Genomic DNA, 22,429 nt, shown 5'->3' on the forward strand with positions numbered 1-22,429 from the left:
AGAGACCAGCCAGAGAGTACCCTGTCATTAAAAGCTATGTGTCCGTTTTTCCCAGATCCTTTGAAAGATCTCAGGAATAATGCTGAGAAGCACGCACCAGGGTGTCCTTGTTTTCTGACTGTCAGTGTCTCTAGAATTGCCACTTAGTTACGTCACATCTGCTCCATTTCACTCTGCCTATCAGAACATCTCATGTCTCCATCACCACACGATGCCATGCACTCAAGCCCATGACTCATGGGTCCCTCCACGAAACAGGCTGCAGGAGATGTGACACCTTATTTCTGAAGTACCTCGCTAATACAACAGAAGAAGGAACTCAGCAAGTGCCATCTCTAAGGTTTCATTTCTGAAAGGAGGCACCTTGGGAAAAATTGCAACACTGCTTTCCAACTTCCTAGCACCCTTTCTTCCTCAACTCACTGTCCTGCATCCCAGAGAACATGTGCTTCTGTATTTTCAGAAGCAAGCCCTGGCAATATCTCAACCCTCGAAATTACTCAATTATTCGTTCTCTCTCATTTGCTTTGAAACCAAACTTGAATTTTCTTGGAGATCAAAATTAGCAATAAGAAAACGCACTTAAGTCACTGATTACGAAATAAGATTCACACTCTTCCCCGATCTTCTTCAATGTGTTACTTTGTGATTATGAGTTCCCAGCCCTGATGTCACTTTAACAATCCCCTAGGCAATTTTTAACCAATTGAACTGGTCTGGGATGGGGCTTGAACGTTGTTAAATTTTAAAGTCCCACAGGTGACTTTAATTACAGTCATCTTGGTCAACAACTCAATCCAAACACTTGTTAATGAATTTTTAAAAGTTAAATATTTTCACAGGTTAAAATGAGGACACAAAAATAGTAAAATAATTTAAAAAGATGACACTCATGAAAATCAACCTTTTTATCCCACTGTTACCTTCAAATAACATTCTGCTCTAATCCCTTGAAAACATTCTTGGATAGATTCCATCATTATGTGGCCATTTTTGGTATCAGAAAGGTTCCACTTCCCTCTGGCCTTGAATTAGAACTGATTTTGGAAAAGAGTCCTACTAAGCAGAGTAGCTTCAGCATCAGTCCTTCCAGTGAACACCCAGGACTGATCTCCTTCAGGATGGACTGGTTGGATCTCCTTTAGTCCAAGGGACTCTCAAGAGTCAAAAACACCAATTCTTCAGCACGCCACTTTCTTCATAGTCCAACTCTCACATCCATACATGACCACTGGAAAAACCATAGCCTTAACTAGACAGACCTTGAAGGATTGACGCTGAAGCTGAAATCCCAATACTTTGGCCACCTCATGCGAAGAGCTGACTCATCTGAAAAGACCCTGATGCTGGGAAAGATTGAGGGCAGGAGGAGAAGGGGAGACAGAGGATGAGATGGTTGGATGGCATCACCGACTCAGTGGACATGGGTTTGGGTAAACTCCGGGAGTTGGTGATGGACAGGGAGGCCTGGAATGCTGCGGTTCATGGGGTCGCAAAGAGTTGGACACGACTGAGCGACTGAACTGAACTGAACCAAACTGATCTTTTTGTTTAGGACAGATAAGAAATGGCACCACATTTAAGTTTTGTTTCCCCTCCCTAATGACTAGGTTAAATTCCTCACTACAGACAGTCTCAAACTTAGGACGGTTCAACATAGTTTTTTCAAAACTTCGGATGGTGTGAAAGTGACGCTCGTTCAGTGGAAATTGTGCTGTACATTTTGTCTGTGGATCTTTTCCTGGGTCAGTGATGTGGGGCAGACATGCTCTCCACATGAACAGCAACTGGCAACTGCTCCCAGTCAGTCAGCTGGTCATGGAGGTAGACCACTGATACACTTACAATCATGCTAAAATACTAAAATGTTTTGACCCACTTCACCAGATCTGGTTCTGATTGCTTAGTTATTTTAGATCACTTACATGAAGTCCCAGTACTTTGGCCACCTGATGCAAACAGCTACCATGTTCATTGCAAAAGACCCTGATGCTGGGAAAGACTGAAGGCAAAAGGAGAAGGGGGTGACAGAGGATAAGGTGGTTGGATGGCATCACCGACTCAGTGGACATGGGTTTGGGTGGACTCCGGGAGATGACATGACTGAGCCAGACATGACTGAGCAACTGAAAAACAACAAATGTAACATATGTTAATGTTATTGTCTGGGGTACAAAAAGGCTAAGGGAACCTGAATGTGTTAAAGTGAAGGGAAAACATCATTACATCTCAAATTAATGACCAATGTGATTTCTTTAAAAGATATTGTACTGAGTATTTTGATAATCCATGATGAATTAAATATATAACCTTTTGCAGACACATTACTTTTGGTGTCAGATACTTCAAAACAAACCATCTGTAACACATATCCTTATTAAATCAATCCTATATATTCATCTGCTTTACATGGAAACTGTTGTGTGAAAGAATCTTAGTATGTATTTCATAATGAATGGCTTATACTGAATTAAATACATCCACTGAGACAGCAGAAATCACTGCATTAAATTACATTCTCAAGTTCAAAAGGACAGATTTTCCCTCTCCCAACCAACAAATGTGTGTGTGTATATATAAACAGAAATAAATCATATTTTAAAATCTGTGACTTTAATAAGATTAAACACTTAAATAAGTACAAACATATTGATATTTTAAAATATATAAATTTTACATAATTATTTATAATAAAGATTGAAAAAATAGAGCTAAAATTTTATTTGCATTTTCTTCCAATTTACACAGGTAAACAATTATACAGTTCTTCCATATGTAAAGGTTTTACATTTGTATTTCCTATAATTAAGAAAATTCAAATGTTAAATTTTAAGACATATATTCAATTATGTACAAAAAAAATCACCAAATTACAAACTTAAAAATCATTATAAATTGTGAAAAATACATATTATAAAAAATTATGTTCTAAAAGTAGCATAATACCAATTCATATAATCTAGGTAACTCCAAAAGAATAAACAATGTTTAAAAATTATAGTAGTGTCTATATTGCCCTAGCATAAGAGGAGGTATTCTTTGTAAATATGTATGTTATAAATGAGTCTGACTTCTTTTAAGTGCCAAAATTATTTTTAATCACTTTCATTAAAATTTTGTAAAAATGTTTATCATCTACTAAAATTGAGTATGCTGAACACAATGAAACCCTTGATAACTAAAAATCATTGTGAATGCCAATCATTTAGTGACTTATTCAACTGTTCCTGAGTGGCGTGATTTTTTTTCTCTTCTCTCAAGTGGCTTTAGACTAATATGTTTTATAGTTTTTGTTTCCACTCTATAAATGAGTTCTTGAGGATTTGCCGTTATTTTACGTCTAGAAAATGTTTCCACTCAACTCCCATCTTCCACATATAGGATTGCTGTTGTTTAGTCACTAAGTCGTGCCAGACTCTTTTGCGACGCCCTAGACTGAAGCCCACCAGGCTCCTCTGTCCATGGAATTTTCCAGGCAAGCATATTGGAGTGGGCTGCCATTTCCTTCTCCAGGGGATCTGCTCAACCCAGGGATCGAATCCATGTCTCCTGCATTGGCAGGCAGATTCGTTACCACTCAGCCACTGTGGAAGCCCCACACACAGGATATAGAAAGCCTAAACTCTCCCGTCAGCCTTGGCTCTAAGAAGCATTTAAAAAGTGTCTGAGTGGGGCTTCCCTGGTGACCCATAAAGAACCCGCCTCCCAATGCAGGCGACATGGGTTCCATCCCTGGTCCGGGAAGACCCTGCATGCTACGGAGCAACGAAGCCCGTCCACCACAACTGTTGAGCCTCTGCTCTAGAGCCTGGGTCTGCAGTATTTAAGTGCATGCAGGAGGCCATGCTCTACAAGAGAAGCTACCCCAGAGAAGCCTGAGTACTGCCACTGGAGAGGGGGCCCTGCCCCCAGCAACTAGGGAAGAGCCTCAGCAGCAGCGAAGACCCACACAGCCAAAATAAAAATAAGAATCTAAAATGTGTCTAGCTGGGTAGGAGGGAGACCGCTTCTGAACTAGGAGTATCACATGTTTGTTCCCCTGGCTACCTTGAACTGTCTCTTTGGTTGTTATGCATTTCCTGTTTCTCAAGCACCTGGGTTTTTGACCACCCATTCTGGCTTCAGCCTTTAGTGCTTACGTGTTCCTAGTTTAAGTAGATCTGTCTCTCTGATGGGTGACCCACAGCTCCTCCAATTCCCTAATATTCATGTGTGCTTGCTTGCCTCACTTCAAATTCATTCCTCCCTGCATCTCAATCTATAAAGCTACTCAATTCTTGAATCGCCTCTGGCCACCAATTACCACAAAATATAATTCTTCAAAACTCTGTGAATTACTAGTGCTTCTGATCCTGCTCTCCTATCAGGCCTTTACCCATTTCGTTACTCAATAAAACACTGATTGTAAACAGCTAACCTAGGAAAAAGCTGATAATGAGTCTTATTAAACCAGTAACCTTATTTTATGAAATTTCAAATGGGTATGAACTTCAACAATTTTCTTAATCAGTACAGCTCTTGACCAGGTAGAAGTTATTTTTATTGATGTATGTCCTCCACAATTCTGAGTACACAAAGTTGGCCAAAGTCTGAGCTGAAAAAAATGGAATTATAATGCTATATATGTGAAATACTTAATCTTTAAATAAACAGATCAGTTAAAAGTAGAGTTTAATGTTTTAACCAAACAATAATACATGCCTACGATAAGCAAAGCGCTACTTATGTGCTATAAGTAATGTACTAGGTGATCCGTTTTTCAAACAACAAAAGTTGAGCTACTGAGTATATAAACACTGATCATAGTTCATGAAGAAAGCTTTTCAAAGAAAATCAATAAAATGGACATAAGCCATTTTTTTTAAAAAAAGAAATCTTTTCCTATCTAATTGGCACTTTACTGAAGCTGGCACCTTCCTCTGGAAGACATGGAACTGAATAATACTATCACAGAATAATAAAAATGTTAAAAATCAGCAATATCAACAAATCACTTCCTGGAATTCTTGAGTTAAAGTGGAGATATGTGTATAGAGTGCCAATATTTCTGAATGCACTATGTACTGGGACACAAAAAAGATAATTAACCAACATTCTAAGAGTTCACTAACTGTCTATAATAAATCAAGGACAGACTAGTACATATAAATTTAAAAACAAATAATATTATTTAGATGGTTTTAAATTCATGTTCTTTCAATAACAGTTCTTGAAACTTAGAACTTAAACTAGATATATTTGAATTTTTACACCATGAATTTTCTAAAAAAGGCCAAACTACTGACAATGATAATTAAAATAAAACAAGTTGTAAGAGGGATAGAAATATCACTTTGGTTTTAAAATATAAACTGTTAACTAAACACTGGCTTTTTCTTTCTAGTAGTTTATTAGCTGGGGATTTCATCTATATATGTGTGTGTGTGTGTTTTGAGGCTTTTGATGAGCTTTGAAGGCACAGGTCTGTTTCTTATATTAAAACAAAAACAAATTAAGAGTCCATACATACACAGGAAACACATTTAATTATTAAAAAAACCAATTTCTAAAATATGATTGTCCATATTGGATAGTTAATGCTGCAGTGATACGCACTCTTACAAATGCAGGCCAATTTTCAATCTTTTCTTTTGCGGTTTCATCCGTCATTCCCTGCTCTGCTGAGATCACTTTCTAATGAAACCGTAGTCACAACTGCATTCTGATTTTGAAATGCCACATCTGTGACTGATGGTGGAGGTTTATACAAAAAGACTGCAAGTCCATTGAAGAAAACAGTGATAATTTTACAAATAACACCTAAATAGAAAAACAAAAATTAATCATGGATTTTCGGCTTTAATTATTACAAAAATTGATCCTCATCGAAAATTCTTCATGAATAGAATCTCACTACATAAAGAAACTTTCACTTTTGTGTAAAGAAAAGGAGTATACAGGCAATTAGTTTTATGTTTTTAATTTTTAAAACTTTAGTAAGAAAGGTGATAGTTTTCAACAGAACATTGTCTACAAGTCAAAGAATGAGTCTTATTTTTTCTAAACAATGAAAATATATAATAACTATTCTATTTTTGGCTATGATTGTACATTCTTCTGGAGAAGGGCATGGCACCCCATTCCACTATTCTTGTCTGGAGAATCCCATGGACAGAGGAACCTGGTGGGCTACAGTCCATGGGGTTGCAAAGAGTCAGACACAACTGAAGCGACTCAGCATAACATAACATACAGAGCATGTACATTCTTAACCAAGGAAAGACACTGACAGCTTACAATATCACTGAACGTGAATAATCAGTTGCAAAATTTTCATGTCCATGATGAAAAGTAATTCTAAAATTAAAAAAAGCGTCAGAGTTCTTAGGAGAAAGTCTCTTTGGGAATATATAATATTCAATACTTTAAAATTGTAATTAGCCTCCAACTAATAAAAATAAATAAAAAAAAATTTACCTTTAAGCATCAACTAAAAATACGAAACATTTAGATTCACGTCACAGGCTTCAATTTATTTTCAAAGAACTCTGAGAGTTCTTTGAAAGAATATCATCTTTCTTACCAAAGTTTTAAAATTTAAAAAGAGACTCTTTCTCTTTAAAGAAACTAGTTCTGGTCATAGTACATCTAAGTGCTAACTAAATATATTAAATGACCTCACATTGTAGTTTTTGCAGTAGCTAATTTGTAATAATCATTAATATCTGACTCAAACTGGGTATCTGAGAAACAGAAATACTCATTGAGCTAAGCATTTCTAGATTTAGATTAATTATAGGTACTATTATTATAATATTTTTGGAATATTTAAAGGTACATATGTTTCTGGTGAAGGAATTCTCATATTTATCACTGAGTAGGTAAAAGAAAAATTATCTACATTTTTGGTCCAAAAGTATAAACATAACCAATTAAATAAATTTTTAGACATAAAAATACACTGAATAAAAAAATGTTTCTTAACAGGTAAAAGTTATGGGAAGATTAATTTTGCCTATTTTAGTCAGTATTTACCATCTCATTGTTTTCCTAGATTTATGTATTTATTTCTTCAGTGGATAATTTATTATTCTGTCATTATAAATTCAGACAGCATACTCTGAATTTAAACACATGTAGGAGAAATAAGGGGCTGCCCTGGTAGCTCAGTTGGTAAAGAATCCACCTGCAATGCAGGAGACCCTGGTTCAATTCCTGGGCCGGGAAGTTCCCCTGGAGAATGGACAGGCTACCCATTCCAGTATTCATGGATTTCCCCGGTGGCTCAGACAGTAAACAATCTGCCTACAATGCAGGAGACCTGGGTTCAATCCCAGGGTTGGGAAAATCCCCTTGAGGAGGTCATGGCAACCCACTCCAGTATTCTTGCCTTGAGAATCCCCATGGACAGAAGAGCCTGGTGGGCTACAGTCCATGGGGTTGCAAAGAGTCGAACACAACTGAGCAACTAAGCACAACTTCTTAGGTTGTTTTTTAAATTTTCTAATTTTATCATACTCTTTCAAATTAGATGCATTGCTCTAGTTCCTTAATCTTAATTTCCATTGATTGCTTAACCAAGACTACAGAAGACAGACTACTGAAGGCAAAACGGGTTAAACGTCACGGCTAACCTGTTATATCATAAAAAGGTCTCTTACAGAGTACCTAGGAGCCAAGAATACATCCTGACCTAGGCTCTATGTGCTCTCCAAAGCGCAGGTGCTTAGATGACAGTCATTCCAGTTTCTCAGAACTCTCTTTTAGTCTTTTGTTATACTTTCCAAAAAAATTTGAGAAAAATTGTTCAAAGAAAATTATATAATATGTGATGCAATGACAGCTAAAATGTTACTCCCTTCTATCTTGGACTATGCCTCACACACTCTGGGTATGGCCTTTTAAAACATGCTTTGATAACTGATTTCTGCTTCCGGACGAAAGGACAGTCCAACTGCATGGACCAAACATGTCAAAACCTAAGTAAGTAACAATAAGATATTTTTTTCTCTTGTCATAATCCATTTACTGTAAAGTTATCAAGAAGTCACCACTTACTTATGGCCACTAGCATATAGGCCATCTTGACGTTATTGTAAACCCAGCAAGCTCCTTTATTCCCACATTCGTTAATATCCCAGAGAATACATGTACTGTCTATTGCACTGCCAAATATAATAGGCCCAGGAATGGTGCCTGAAAGAAATCACACGTGAAATACATGAGTGAAGATTAAAGTTTACAGTAACAGGGCTTTTTACATATATTTTTTACATAAATGGGAAATAGGTATTGATCTGTCTACAAATCAATCAGTTCATGTACAAGTGATAGGAATATAAACAAACAGATAAAACATTCTAAAATAATTATACATAATTATTATATATTTCTAGTCAATTCAAAAATTTATTTTAATAAACATCTTATAAATGTATTGGATTAATACATTAATAAGTATTAATGTATTGGATTAATATTTAGTTAAGGAAATATTTTTGTTCACTGCTTTTCTAATTTAATAAATGTCTTTGAAATTACCTATTATATTTTTTAAAAATCAAAATAAATATCTGATACATGGAATAAGTCTCCTAAACTTCAGCATATGTATTATGTGTGCATGTGCATGTAAACTAATATGGGTGTGAGTATACGTATATATACTGTATATACATGCATACACTGACAGGTATGTGCATGGGAGTGTACATGCACACACACATTCACACTAACATGTTGAGTTCACCATTAACTGTGTAACTATGGGCAAATCCCTGAATCTCTCAGGTCCGTAATTTATTCATCTAAAAAATGGGAAAATCAGTCTAGGGGATCTCTACCATTCCCTGCTTTTGGTTTTCATTTTTATAAACAATTGTAATATTATGTGTATAATATTATATGTAAAATTATACACACAAATAATTACGTGTAAGACATGTTTCTGTCTTATTATTCTTTCTATATCTGGAATCTTAAATTTTGGGGGGCTTAAGTTATTTCTTCCATCAATTTTTAACTAGACACAATATTTACAGTATAGTTTTTATTGAAACATACAAACTCATTATTTTTCACTGCTAATCCAAGAAGATTATGTCCCAAATGGAGTTGAATGCAGGGAGAAAAAAGGAATTACAATGGTTATAAATAAGATTTTATCATAATTTATGTTGGTAGTAGGTTTTATATGAATAAACAAAAAATTTATCTTTTACTGCGCTCTATTAGAAATGTGCTGGTGATCATATGTCATATCCTAAATAAATATAATATACTCTTTAGGGTTATACTTGCAACAGAATTGGAAACAACAGATAATCAATAAGATAGGTAAAAAGTAAAGTCCATATCTTTCTTTGTGATCTATAAATACTACATCTTGAATAATGGAAGATAGTTTTCTTCAATGACAGTTATGTAGTTGTCCACTGCAAATAAACTACTTGTTTTCTTGGCACATATTGTAAGTAAATAAATCAATAACAGTAAGGAATAAAAATAGTCAGTAGTTACCAATGCACTTAGAAAAACGACATACCTAATAATCGAAGCAACGTACACTGTATTCCCAATGCTAGAGATCGCTGCCTTTGATTAACACACCTGGAGATATTTAATGCATAGGAGACAAAAATTAGTTGTAGAGTATATTTACTCTTTGAGAAAATTCATTTTTATATGAGCTCAGCATTTCTAGATTAAAATAAACACTATATGCAGGAAGTAAACAATTATTTATAACAGCTTATATACAGTTCAACCTTTCTGGAACTGTAAGAGAAGAAAAATTTTATCCAAACTAAAACAGTACAAATAATACCAAAGAGAGTTAAATGAATTTTAACAAATATACAGAATATGTAGGAATAACACCAAACAAAAAGGAGAAAGGACATTCATTAACCAGACTATTTATTCTTGACTGTTTGACTATTCTGTGAGTTGCAAGTCACACGACTTAAGTTGCAAGCAAATAATTCTTCCTCTCTTACTAACTTTGAGACAGAAATTACACCTGTGAGTTACAGTTACAAATTAGAGTCAGTGTAAAACAGTTTCTGATTTGATTCCACAATAAATCTTTTCAGTAATAACTCCCAAATATGGATGAGACATGATGTTTTCACACAAGAGAGTTAGATAGGAGATAAAGGAGATCAAGCAGTCTTTAAAAAAGTAAATATGTAGATAAAAAGTGATGTAGATAAAATAGGTGTAATATTAAAACACTACTTAATGCTTTTAGACAAATCTCTAAAGTTTCCATTTGTCAAAAACTATGTGAAAAGGTAGTGACTGAGTATCAAGAAACAAAGACTGAAGAGGGAAAAAATATAGTTTGTTAGGAAATATAAAAGAAAGGCTGATGAGCTTATAAAACGGCGAACAGGAAACAAAAATAATAGGAAATATTTTTTATAGCTCAGATGATAAAGAATCCATGTCCCAATGCAGGAGACCTGGGTTTGATCCCTGGGTTGGGAAGATCCCCTGAAGAAGGGAAAGGCAACCCACTCCAGTATTCTTGCCTGGAAAATCCCATGGACAGAGGAGCCTGGGGGGCTACAGTCCGTGGGGTCGCAAAGAGAAGGTTCAAGACGGCGGGGATATATGTACACCTATGGCTGATTCATGTTGATGTTCGACAGAAAACAACAAAACTCTGTAAAGCAATTATCCTTCAATTAAAAAAGTAAATTAATTTAAAAAAAAAGAGTCGAACAAAACTGAATGACTCACACACACACGAAGAATGAAGAGGCAATGAAACCATGAAATACTGTGAAGAGCCGGGTGACAGGCAGCGTTTTTACTGTTTATAGGAAGGTTTACTATAACAGCACCTACTGTATAAGGCAGAATGCCCGTCATTCTGATTCTGACATGTGGAATGTATTCCCATTTCCATCATACTCAAATACAACCGATCATAACCCCAGCTTACAACTGAAGCCTCATTACAGGAGCAGAGAAAATAGCATTGAACAGATGTCAAGTAGGTAATGTTAAGGCACTTTCACAACCATAATCTCATTAAAGCCTCAAACATTTCGGGTTCAATGAGGTAGCGCTTCCAATGCCATAGAACTAATGATCTAGTAAGGGCTGAATTAGTACTGGAACCAACAGTCAATATAAACCCCAAATGCATCCCTGAGTCCATTTTCTTTTTCATTCAACATGTTGCCTTAGGGATGGCAAATTTCACAATGTAACACATACCTGAGGATGGACACAGTTATAGGAGTACCAGCCATGAAGGTAAAAACAATTGCAGCAAAGAAAATGCCAAGGAATGGGGGCAAGTTTTTACAATGACTTGAACACTTTCCAGCTTGAGCTTCAAGACTAACACTTGATGGAGTAGGTGTTACATCAATTTCCCCTTCAATACATGAACAGTTATAATATACCTAGAAATATCAGACATAAACATATAGAAAGTGCTTATCTTGAAAACATTTTATCATCTCAAATTAAGTGATTTCTAGACATGGCAAACACTCTTACACAATCTTAATTCATACACAACAAATAGTGATGAGAAACAGTAATAACCCGTAAGAAATTAAGCAAGTGAAAACAAGGGGCCATATTTACAAAGTAGAATGCTCTGTATTTGACTTTAGTGTCTATGATTTTAACTTGTAACCTGTTACTGATTCATATCTTATAAGACAAACTGACAAGAATATAACTATTAGATGATCTAGGGGGCTTCCCTGGTGGCTCAGATGGTAGAGAATCTGCCTGCAATGCTGGAGACCCAAATTCAATCCCTGCGTCAGGAAGATCCTCTGGAGAGGGAATGGCAACCCACTCCAGTATCCCTCCCTGGACAAGCCCACGGACAGAGGAGCCTGGTAGGCTACAGTCCATGGGGTCACAAAGAGTCAGACACGATGGAGTGCTCACTCACACACACACACACACACACACACACACACATTCTAGACTGCTTTCAATAGACCTATTCAATTGCTCAGTTTTCCTGCTAATTTTCTTCTTTTCCATTATTATGAAACAAAGAAAAGCATGCATTGTGACAATCTCACTATCTATGCTAGCTTGAAAGAACGAACACTTAATATAATTTTAACCATTGCCACAGTAAAATTAAATAATACATTACAAGAGCTTGGGAAAAAAATTACTGCTTTCAACTTAACTTTTTACTGTAATTTTCTGAATTATCTTACCAAAAACAAACTGTATCCCTCTAAAAATGACATATTTACCACAAACAAAAACCAGAAGTTATTACATTATCCTAAATGCTATTTTATATATAACAAATTAACTATTTAATATATGTATATATACATATAATAGCATGATATGTTGGAAAGTAACATGTTTTAAAAATCAAAAGTATTACCTTTGTAGGAAAATAATTCAGGTATATGAAAAGTGAGGCATAATCATTTTGCAAAGGCTTTTTACATCTCAACTGTATCCTCACTACAAATCTTCGTATATGTTTAAGGCCACAATAAAGTCAGCAGAGCTAGAGAAGTCAAAGTCAGTCAGTTCTTTTATTGCCCCAAAGGCCAGAAACCACTGGTACTGACTCAGGAAATCCAGACATGGAAGTGACATTCCTAAAATGACTTTATGGACTCAGCAACCAGATACACCAAATAATGAAATAATGGAGCCTTTAGAAATATTAAGAAGAAAAACTGAAAACAGTATTTTCTATCTTAATGAAATCTTACAACTCTCTTACATAAAAAAATATACAGTTCCTATAATATAGCTAACTGCTAGTCAACATCTGTTTCTGTCATTTAGACCACTGGTATGAAATATATTCTATTTCTGTGAACAAACGTGTACAATTCTTTATTACATTATTATCAATGCCTTTTGCCTATCTAAAATATTTCATTTAAAAAATCCAGTGAAAAAATGAGTTGTTACATGGATTAGCTGGGCATAAAAAAGCCAGGACAAATAGAAAATTTGGAAGTCAAACTAACTTGCTTTTCTAAAACAATCCCTAGAAGACAATTTACTGTTTAAAATGGTAATGATAATATTTGGTGACAAATACAAATATTGAATTAACCACATCAAAATGACCAATACCATTTCAGGTGTGCTCTAGGTACTAGAATTTTTTACTTATTTATTTATTCGTTTATTTTGGTTTCCTTGTGCAGGATATGATTTCTGTCTATACATTTTGATATGTGGATAAAACCCTTCCAACAATTTAATTCCTTGTCATAATCTTCTAACTGAAGTTAATCAGTAGCACTTACTGATATTCTTTTGATGATATTTAATATACAGGAAAAAGCTACCTACTTATCTGCTTCTCAAAGAAACAGTTTACCTTCTAGATAGTTCTGAATCTACGATATGTACCATGCTCACTTGTGGAATTTGATTCCTTATAACTGACACAAATACCTAATTTTTTCAACCTGTTTTGAAACTAAAGCCTCCCCAGATGTCCACAGATTTGAAGATATGATAACCCTCAGTTTTGGGGCTTTAAAAATCTTCCTGATGTCTTTCCTAAGTCTTTATAGTAACTTTATGGTAGTGATCTAATTAATTAGTTTTATTCCAAGGATTAAAACTGCACATGTCAATCAAGTCTATTAAATCTGCTATGATTTATCACATTTTTTTCTGCCACATTTTCAATATTCTTACACAACTATTTTTAAATCTAGTAAGCAAAATTTAAACTACTTTTAAATCTAGTAAGCTCCAGGAGTTGGTGATGGACAGGGAAGCCTGGCATGCTGCAGTTCATGGGGCTGCAAAGAGTCGGACACGACTGAGTGACTGAACTGAACTGAACTGAAGCTAGATAATACGAAAAAAAAAATGTTCACTCTTTCCCACATTCTGGTTGACCCCCAGCAGAAAAATGAAATCCTACATCTCTGCTGAGATAAATGTTCAATGTATTTATCACACACAAAATCCTTAGATATGTATACATATGCAAGACATATTTATGTGTGTGTATACATGAACATATAAATATGTATAACCACACACTCACACAGATATCCATGTTAGTTCTAAGAGAAATATGAAGTAATTTTGTGATCTTAAACTTATCTTTATGTAGGAAAAAAAAAGAATGCCATATCACCAATCCATATTTCAAATAACCAAGACTGTGCTGTTTTGTCATATAATTCTTATGTATCTTATTCATTGTAGTCTTTTATATATTTCCCTCAGACCTTTTCAAAGTTATCACATTATCTGTTAATATATAACATAACCTATTATGTACTACTAGTAATATGAATATTATTTTTCCCAAGGCTTTCAAATTTAATGAAGATAAAATTTTTAGATTGTAGATATAGTACAACAAAATTCTATGGGGTTTTTTAAAAACTATTTAATTGAATTTAAAATAAATCATATTTAGGTAAGTTAATATGCACTCTAATCCAGTACTAAAAGTAACTGTGCACTAGAGAATGGGTTAGTGATTGGTATTTTTTAATGCGTCCATTGTTTAGCAGTTAAAAGCAACCAATATTTATTCAGTTTTTATTATATACAATGTACTTAGTAAGAGTAAGAGAAGTTTCCTGACTTCAAGGGACATACAGTATAGTTGAAAAAAATAAAACAATGTAAAAAGCTAAATAATATTAGAGAAGTGATGTTTAAAGATATATGCCAGGAACTGCCACGATGGTAATTGAATCTGCGGCATAAAGAGTGGGAACGTTTGGGGCCTTGTTTGAAACTTAAGGCAAGAACAAGAAGGAATTTTAAGTGTATAAGGCATTACTGCTGACTGAAGGTGCAACGCCGTACAGCAGAGCTCTAGAACTGACTCATATTACTTGACTGAAGCTTTACGCCTGGCTTCTGAATGGAGGAGGCAGGCCAGGGAGAAGAGACGAGTCGCAGCGTAACTCTCCTAGAGGAATACAGAAGGGCATCCAGAAATACATAAACACACTGCCTCGTATGGTAGTAAAGGAGCAAACACAAGTTACCTTTGCATGTCTTTTGGAGATGGATTGTGTACAACCTGCATAGCAGGGAGAAAAATACTGGACTCCATTTCCTCCACAGACAGGATAGTAATACGATCGCAGGCAGTTACAATCAGCATTACAAGGAGCGGTCAAGTTTCCCAGTTCCCCTGTCCTGTCAACAAGAAATAAAAGATGAATAAATTATCTACGTCATAACTTTTAATGAACAGATCAGAAGCATTGCTATATCTTGCCATTCAGTCATTTATTCACTCACTTAATGCTTGTTTAATTAGTGAACAAATAAACAGAATGTCTGCCTTTTCACATAGAGCTTAACTTCATGTGGAAGAGACAGGCAGTAGAAACAACAGCTATATAATAGAATGTCAATGTTTTAAAAAACATAGGCAGAGTAAGCAAATAAAGCGGTTTTCTAATTTCTCATAGATAATTTTTTTTTTGGTGGGGGTTGGGGAGGGCTGGTTCTGGGGATTGTCAGACGTTCAGCAGCATCCCTGACCTCTACCCACTGGATGTCAGTAGCATCCCCGTAGCTATGACAACCAAACTGTCTCCAGACACTACTGTATTTCCCTAAAGTGAAAGACAATGAAGTCGCTCGGTCATGTTCAACTCTCCATGACCCCAGAGACTGTAGCCTGCCACACTCCTCTGTCCATGGGATTTTCCAGGCAAGAATATTGGAATGGGTTGCCATTTCCTTCTCCAGGATATTTCCCTAGGGTGTGGTTAAAATGTTAAACCTGGAAGGATGAATACAATTATAATGTTCACCACACTCACTTTATCAATGGGAAAACTGAGGCCTAGAGAAATTAATTTACTTAACTTTCTTTCTTACTTAACCATCTAATACTCCTGGTTCCCAGACTCACTGTTATTCCATCCTGCCTCTTGAGAGGAGGCAACCTCTTTTAAAATATAAAGGGTTACCCTTAGCAAAGATGGGCTTCCATGTGGCACAGTGATAAAGAATCCATCTGCAATGCAGGAGACACAAGAGACTACAGGTTTGATCCCTGGGTCGGGAAGATCCCCTGGAGTAGGAAATGGCAACCCACTCCAGTATTCTTGCCTGGGAAATTCCATGGACAGAGGAGCCTGGTGGGCTACAATCTGCGGGGTGGCTAAGAGTTGGACATGACTGAGCACACATGCATAGACAAAAGATATTTCTCCAATCCCTTATCTATTTATTCATTCAACGAACATATATTGAGCAAGTGCAAGCTGCTATCCCAGGAACTGGGACTACAGAGCCGATAAGGTGGTTGTCATCCTCAAAGATTCCCTAGCTCAGGAGAAGAGATGGACCAAATTCATACAATAATATGGTTATAGACTGTGGTTATAGATATCAACAAGATGCATTTTAGATACCTGCACCAAGGAATGATGCTTAAAACAAGCCACAGTTTACGTAACAGGGCTGAAGGGCTACTACTCGAGTCTTAAACAATGAGTCAGTTAGCTGGGTAAATGGGGAAGGAGAAAGGTACTTCAGAGAAGCTGATAAAAGGCATAAGGATGGAAAATAGCATTCTACATTCTATACGGAGAAATATGAATGACGTCTGAGGCAGAGAGTAATAGGAAATCTAGTTGGAAAATAGTCATGGATCAGATTACCGAGTGCCTCATGAGGCTTATTGAAAACAAAGGGCTTTAACTTATTTTGAAAAGGTAATCAAGTATATTTTAGATGGAAAAATATTGTTAAAAGTACATTTTAAAGAAATAACCCTAGAAGTTATACAAAGTTTCTAATTACAATATCCCAGGCAATAAGTTATGACAATGTGTAGTAGAACTGAAATAGAATACTGATGAAAGAAAACAGATTTGAGAAATACTTTGGATGTAGAATCAGTAATATTCAGTGTTTAGCTGACTGGAGACAGGAACCGAACAGAAGAGTCAAGAATGACTCCTAGTATCTAACCTGGCATTTTGGCAGAAAAGAACTAGTTTTGGGGAAAAGACAATGGGTGTGGTTTTATAAATGCATATTGAGATTAAGAGTCTCAAATTCGGTGAAGAAATTTGGTCTGGAGCCAGGTATCTTAATATCCATTTGCATATGGATGTAACTGAAGCTACGAGAATGATAAGATCAACCGTGTAAAGGTGGGAAGAATACAGAGGTCCTGGGAGTTCACGTATTTCATGAATACATAATGAGCTCCAATTATGTGCGAGACTTGAAGTGGTGGATATAGATCCAAAATAAATAAAGAGACAGAAATAAAGATAGAGAAAGAAAGGAAGGAAGGAAAAAGAATGGAAGTCAGGGTGGAATAAAATTCCCTGCAAACGTGAAGCAAAGTTTCTTGTGCTGGGGATGAAAGACATAAATGAGTGATCTGTCTATGAGAAGGTAGTGACTGCCGTACTGCAAAAGGAGACACTCACAGAGCAGGTGGGAACACGAAGCTCTCACGGGAGACAGGTTACAGAGGGGCTATAAAGCAGCAGGGAGGTGATCAGCGGGGATTCGAGGGAGAGGGTGAGCAGAGAGCCAGTTTTAAGTGACTCGTCCCCTGCTTGGAGCCTCTCCTCCAAATCCACTCCACCAGCTGCTGCGAGGTCTTCTCATCAAGCACGCTTCCACTCATGAGGTCGAGCGTTACAGTCTCTGCTCTCATCTAGTTCATACTATGTATGTAGAAATGAGGTGGCGGAAAAACCACTCCTGCAACTCTAGAAATGGTCTCTGCACAGTAACTTTGAAACTAAAATATTTTTATAATTCCCATATTATTGATAAATGATTACTAAGAACGTCAGAGTTTAAGACAGTCATGTAAACTACCATAGAAACAAAGAAATATAGAATGCATTCCTTATTATCAAGAATTAGTCACTGTAGCCTATATATTTGTAAAGGTTTATTTCATGAAGTAAAGGGAGAGCTATTATCAGGAAAATAGTCAAAGTTTGTTAAGTTTATTGATTTTTTTAAATTTTGAAATATATAAAATATTTTATTTTAAAAAATTGAATAAAATGTTTTTTAATATATTGAATGTACACAAAATATATTTTAAGTATTTTAAAAATACACGTGTGTGTTTATACATACATATATGTAGATATAAGAAACATGTTTAATCACAAATAGCTGAATTTAACCATTAATGCTTTATTTGAATCCAAGCTATTATTTTATAAATATGCTTCTACAAAAAGCAAAGATTTCCCTAAATTTATTGCAACTCCTTGATAGATATGCCTCTTAAAGGTGCTGTTTCAGATAAGCAATGAAGTTACAGCTTTAGGTCATAGAGGGAAAAAATATTGTGTGTACTTACTAAGTATAAAGTAAAATGCAAATCATCATAACCAATACTGATTACCAGAACAGACCCAAAGATCTTACAGATAGATTACCAAGGTGATTTAGGACAGTGGCAAATTTTAATAACTACTAGAGTTCTGGAAATATTCTCTGACAACTGAATTTAGTGTTGTACTCGTGTGTACTCAGTCGTGTCTGACTCTTTGAGATCCCAAGAACTGCAGCCCACCAGACTCCTCTGTCCATGGAATTTTCCAGGCAAGAAAATTACAGTGAGTTGCCCTTTCCTCCTCCAGGGGATCTTCCTGACCCAGGGATCAAAGCTGCATCTCTTGTGTCTCCTGCACTGGCAGGAGTATTCTTTATCACTGCACCACCTTGAAAGCCCAGTGTTGTGCTCATATCAAACATTTAATAACACATTTATCTGAAATATTATATTAAAAATATCCCCTGAAATAATCAGTATTACTGATCTTAAGCTTTGGATATACTGTTATATAGGACTTTGCATGAACCTAACAGTAAGCCTAATTCATTAATTCAGAGTTACAAAAGCTTTTTAATCACCTATGGTTCCACAGCAAAGGGCGAAGATTCTTGGCATCACTCTACTAGAAATCCTGCATCTTGACAACCTCTCTTTCTCCCACTCACGAAGGAGGTATTTCTTGAGCTTCCAAGTCTGTTCTATCCATATACTTTTTCTTATGAGTGAGTTTCTTGCATAAGTTCATTATGACTAAGTTGTCCATGACATGGACATTTTAATATGCAGAGAACAGAGGTAAGTTAAGAATGTAGGGCCACAGAGAAAAATGACCTGATGATGTCACACCTCTGTTGTGGCCTGGCTTTATTTCTATATTAGTACAATCTATACACACATTCACACACATCCCGTGTGTGTTAATGTATGTGTGGATGTGTGTACGGGTTTCCCCAGGTGGCTCAGTGGTAAAGAACCCACCTGCCAATGCAGGAGATGCAAGAGACATGGGTTCTATCCCTGGGTTGCGAAGATCTCCTGGAGTAGGAAATGGCAACCCACTCCAGTACTCTTGCCTGGAAAATTCCATGGACAGAGGAGCCTGGTGGGCTACCATCCCTGGGGTCACAAAGAGTCAGACATGACTGAGCACACATACACACACACACGTGTGTGTGTGTATGTATACGCACTTTTAGTCTTTTCATCACTAAGAATGTGTATGTAATTAAGCACGATCTCTATGTCCCAGATCTTGATATCTCTCCATGACCAGTCCCCAGAGACACCTCAAACTGACACCACTTCATTTGCCCTCCCTTCTAAGTATGCTAAGGACAACTCATTGGGTAGTGACTCTTGTCTAAGATAGAAAACATCAGATGGACTCACATCCACATCATTTGTTTGCCAAGGTGATAGAGTAGTAAGTTTCTGTACTTCTAAAAGGAACTTACAAAAAACTGTGGTTTCTTGGAGCACATCTGGGTGAAGTTTATGGGTGTCAATCAGGTCTGTACAACTTAACCTCTATCTACCTTTCAAGCTTTCTGGGTATTTTCCTCCTATTTCCTAAGTCCCATTCTAACTGGTGCCTGAACCTAGCCTTCACTTTCTAGCATTTATGCTTTGGCTTAACATATTCCTCTGCATTCCCTCTCTCGAAATCTTTCTCTCTCAAATTTTTTGTATACTTAAGAGCATATATTAGCCCTATTTCTCTATTGTGCCATGAAGCCTTTCCTAAATCTAATTAAAGAAACTGAAAAGCTCTCTTTTGAATTCCACAGCACTTTATAGCTCTCAAACCTAAAACACTTTTCATTCACTGTTCTGTCTCCCAATCTATGCAGCTACCCAGGAAACTCCTTTAGAGTAGGAATTTTGCTGTAAAAGTCTACCAGAGGAAACAGTCAATAAATGCTGAATAATGGTAATAAAGGTGAACCAAACACTGCTTTAGAAGATTCACCATTTTTCATTCATAGAATGAGACATGAACAGTAGCTACAAATCATGATAAATGTTACTGACAAACTTTTCTCTATATTTATGTTATCTGAATCCATATTAATACAGAATTATAGAGTCCCTGACCTGGTGCACCATCCCCTTCAACAGTCTCAAACACATATATTCAAACAATTAAAGCAGTACTGTAGGCTATAAAGCACTCTGCTGAGCAACGCCCTGACCCTCTACTTGTGGCTTAGGATTTCAAAGCAGAATAAACCAGGCAAAGAAAGATAAAATAGTCACACCAGTTATAGGCAGAAACATGTTTATAGGTCAGAAAAACGAGAACTTATTTCTTTAAAACAAACAAACTTCTAAAGTAAATACAACAATGATTACCATCACCTAGTTTCAGCTTCATTTTAATTTCTCTCCTACTCTATTTTCAATCTACCTAATAAAAGACTTTTATCATAAAGAGTTTCAAAATTTAAATCAACAGGAACATACAACATGAAATTCTCCTTAGGATGCTGAATCCATTATGGACAAAGATTCTGTAATACTAATCTTTATATCCCTGAGCATAGTACTCAGTACAGAACAGCTGTTCCTTAAATTCTTCCTGAAAATATCCAACTTTTGATATGATATCAATTACTGAAACTAAATAGAAAAACTACATATTCTTACATAGGAAAAGCAGCCTTCCAATTTTTTTTTAAAAAGCCAATTACTCATTATTTTCTTTAAGAAAGCATACACTTGGAAATACACACACAGTTTATTACTCTGATATTAATATCAAAAAGCAATGAAATATATTTACCCATTATATAATTTAGACACACCCGCAAACGGCTCATTTTCACAGTTGGCATAAGCAAACACAAAAGTCAGTACAAGTGAGATTACAGATGTGAGCAAAGCGAACTTCATGATGTTTTTACACGTCATTTTGAATTTCGAAACAAGAATACCACCTAAAATCTGACCAAGAGCAGCTCCAGGAATTAAAACAGTCCCTAATGAGAAAAAAGATAGACAGTGAGAAAACATACAAGCATACTCAGTAATATATACCAAAATTTATACCATTTTAAAACTATAATTTTATATGTGTGTTAGTCACTCAGTTGATTTTTATATAATTTTTAATAAAATGTATACCCTTCTAACCCAGTGGAAAATGGCACCTTCTATTTCCCTCATACCAAAAACTGGAAAACATCAGAAACAAGTACAATTCTGGTTCTAACATATGAAGCATTCATGTGATTTATAAATAATATGCATAAATGAGCTAATAGTTATATTAAAATGAGAAGTTAATAAAATTAATGCTTTGAATATTAGGATTAATATGTATTCTCTTTAGCTCTGTATATAGCCTCTGTAGCCCTCAAATTCATACAACAAATTGTCTCATATCAGAAAATCGGAAACATATCAAAATCCGTATAAACTTCAACAAGTGGCTATCCAAAATTTTGCACTTCCCTGGTGGCTCAGTGGTAAAGAATCTGCCTGCAATGCAGGAGCCCAGGGTTCAACCCTTGTGCTGGGAAGATCCTCTGGAGAAGACATGGCAACCCACTCCAGTCTTCTTGCCTGGAGAATTCCATGGACAGAGGAGCCTGGAGGCCTGCAGTCCACGGGGTCGCAGAGCCAGACACGACTCAGCAGCTAAGCAGGAGCGGCATCCAAACTTTTACACACATAAAATCTAATAAACATCTAATGTGGTGAAATAAAGTTGCTAGTCAAAGTTACAACAAAAGAAAAGGTTTTACCTGCAAGAGTAGCTGCAGAGCTAGAAGACAATCCAAACTGATTTTCTATAAATTTAGGTAAAAAGGTAGCAAATCCAGTGGTAATTAAGGCTTCCGAACAAGTTGATAGAACTAAACACATAAAGACAGTATTCCTCATCAAATTCTAAAGAAAAAATACAGTTCATGAAATGAATAACTACAATTATACTGTAAAATGTAGCACTAGAATGGCAAGTTCCCTGATGAAATAGCACATTTTAAATAAATACAACACAATTATTTCTAAAATTTCAGCATTTCCTTTAGCACAAAAATACAAATATTGATTATTGATAGCCTTCTACATACAATGTTGAGAAAGTTTATACATAGAGCACCTAGAAAATTGACAAATCATTAATTAGTAGGGTGAACGTGCCCTGATCACAAG

The 22,429-nt window shown here is 35.8% G+C and overlaps 1 protein-coding gene across 2 annotated transcripts in view; it reads right to left on the reverse strand.

Moving 5' to 3' along the window:
- Positions 1 to 2,706: 2,706 nt before the first annotated feature.
- Positions 2,707 to 22,429, reverse strand: part of SLCO4C1 (solute carrier organic anion transporter family member 4C1) — a 75,800-nt gene continuing 56,077 nt past the window's right edge. Inside the window, exons 7-14 of one of the 2 annotated variants that reach the window (XM_061152081.1) lie at positions 22,018 to 22,162; positions 21,054 to 21,249; positions 14,976 to 15,129; positions 11,209 to 11,399; positions 9,524 to 9,588; positions 8,038 to 8,175; positions 5,596 to 5,799; positions 2,707 to 4,594 (exon numbers count right to left, since the gene is read on the reverse strand). In XM_061152081.1, the coding sequence (XP_061008064.1) occupies positions 5,639 to 5,799; positions 8,038 to 8,175; positions 9,524 to 9,588; positions 11,209 to 11,399; positions 14,976 to 15,129; positions 21,054 to 21,249; positions 22,018 to 22,162 (1,050 nt within the window). In that variant the 3' untranslated portion in view covers positions 2,707 to 4,594; positions 5,596 to 5,638. Of the gene's footprint in view, positions 5,800 to 8,037; positions 8,176 to 9,523; positions 9,589 to 11,208; positions 11,400 to 14,975; positions 15,130 to 21,053; positions 21,250 to 22,017; positions 22,163 to 22,429 lie in introns of both variants that reach the window. The other variant, XM_061152080.1, reaches the window with a different exon arrangement.

This window comes from Dama dama, chromosome 9 (genome assembly GCF_033118175.1).
Source record: "Dama dama isolate Ldn47 chromosome 9, ASM3311817v1, whole genome shotgun sequence".
In the NCBI taxonomy this organism is placed as follows: domain Eukaryota; kingdom Metazoa; phylum Chordata; class Mammalia; order Artiodactyla; family Cervidae; genus Dama; species Dama dama.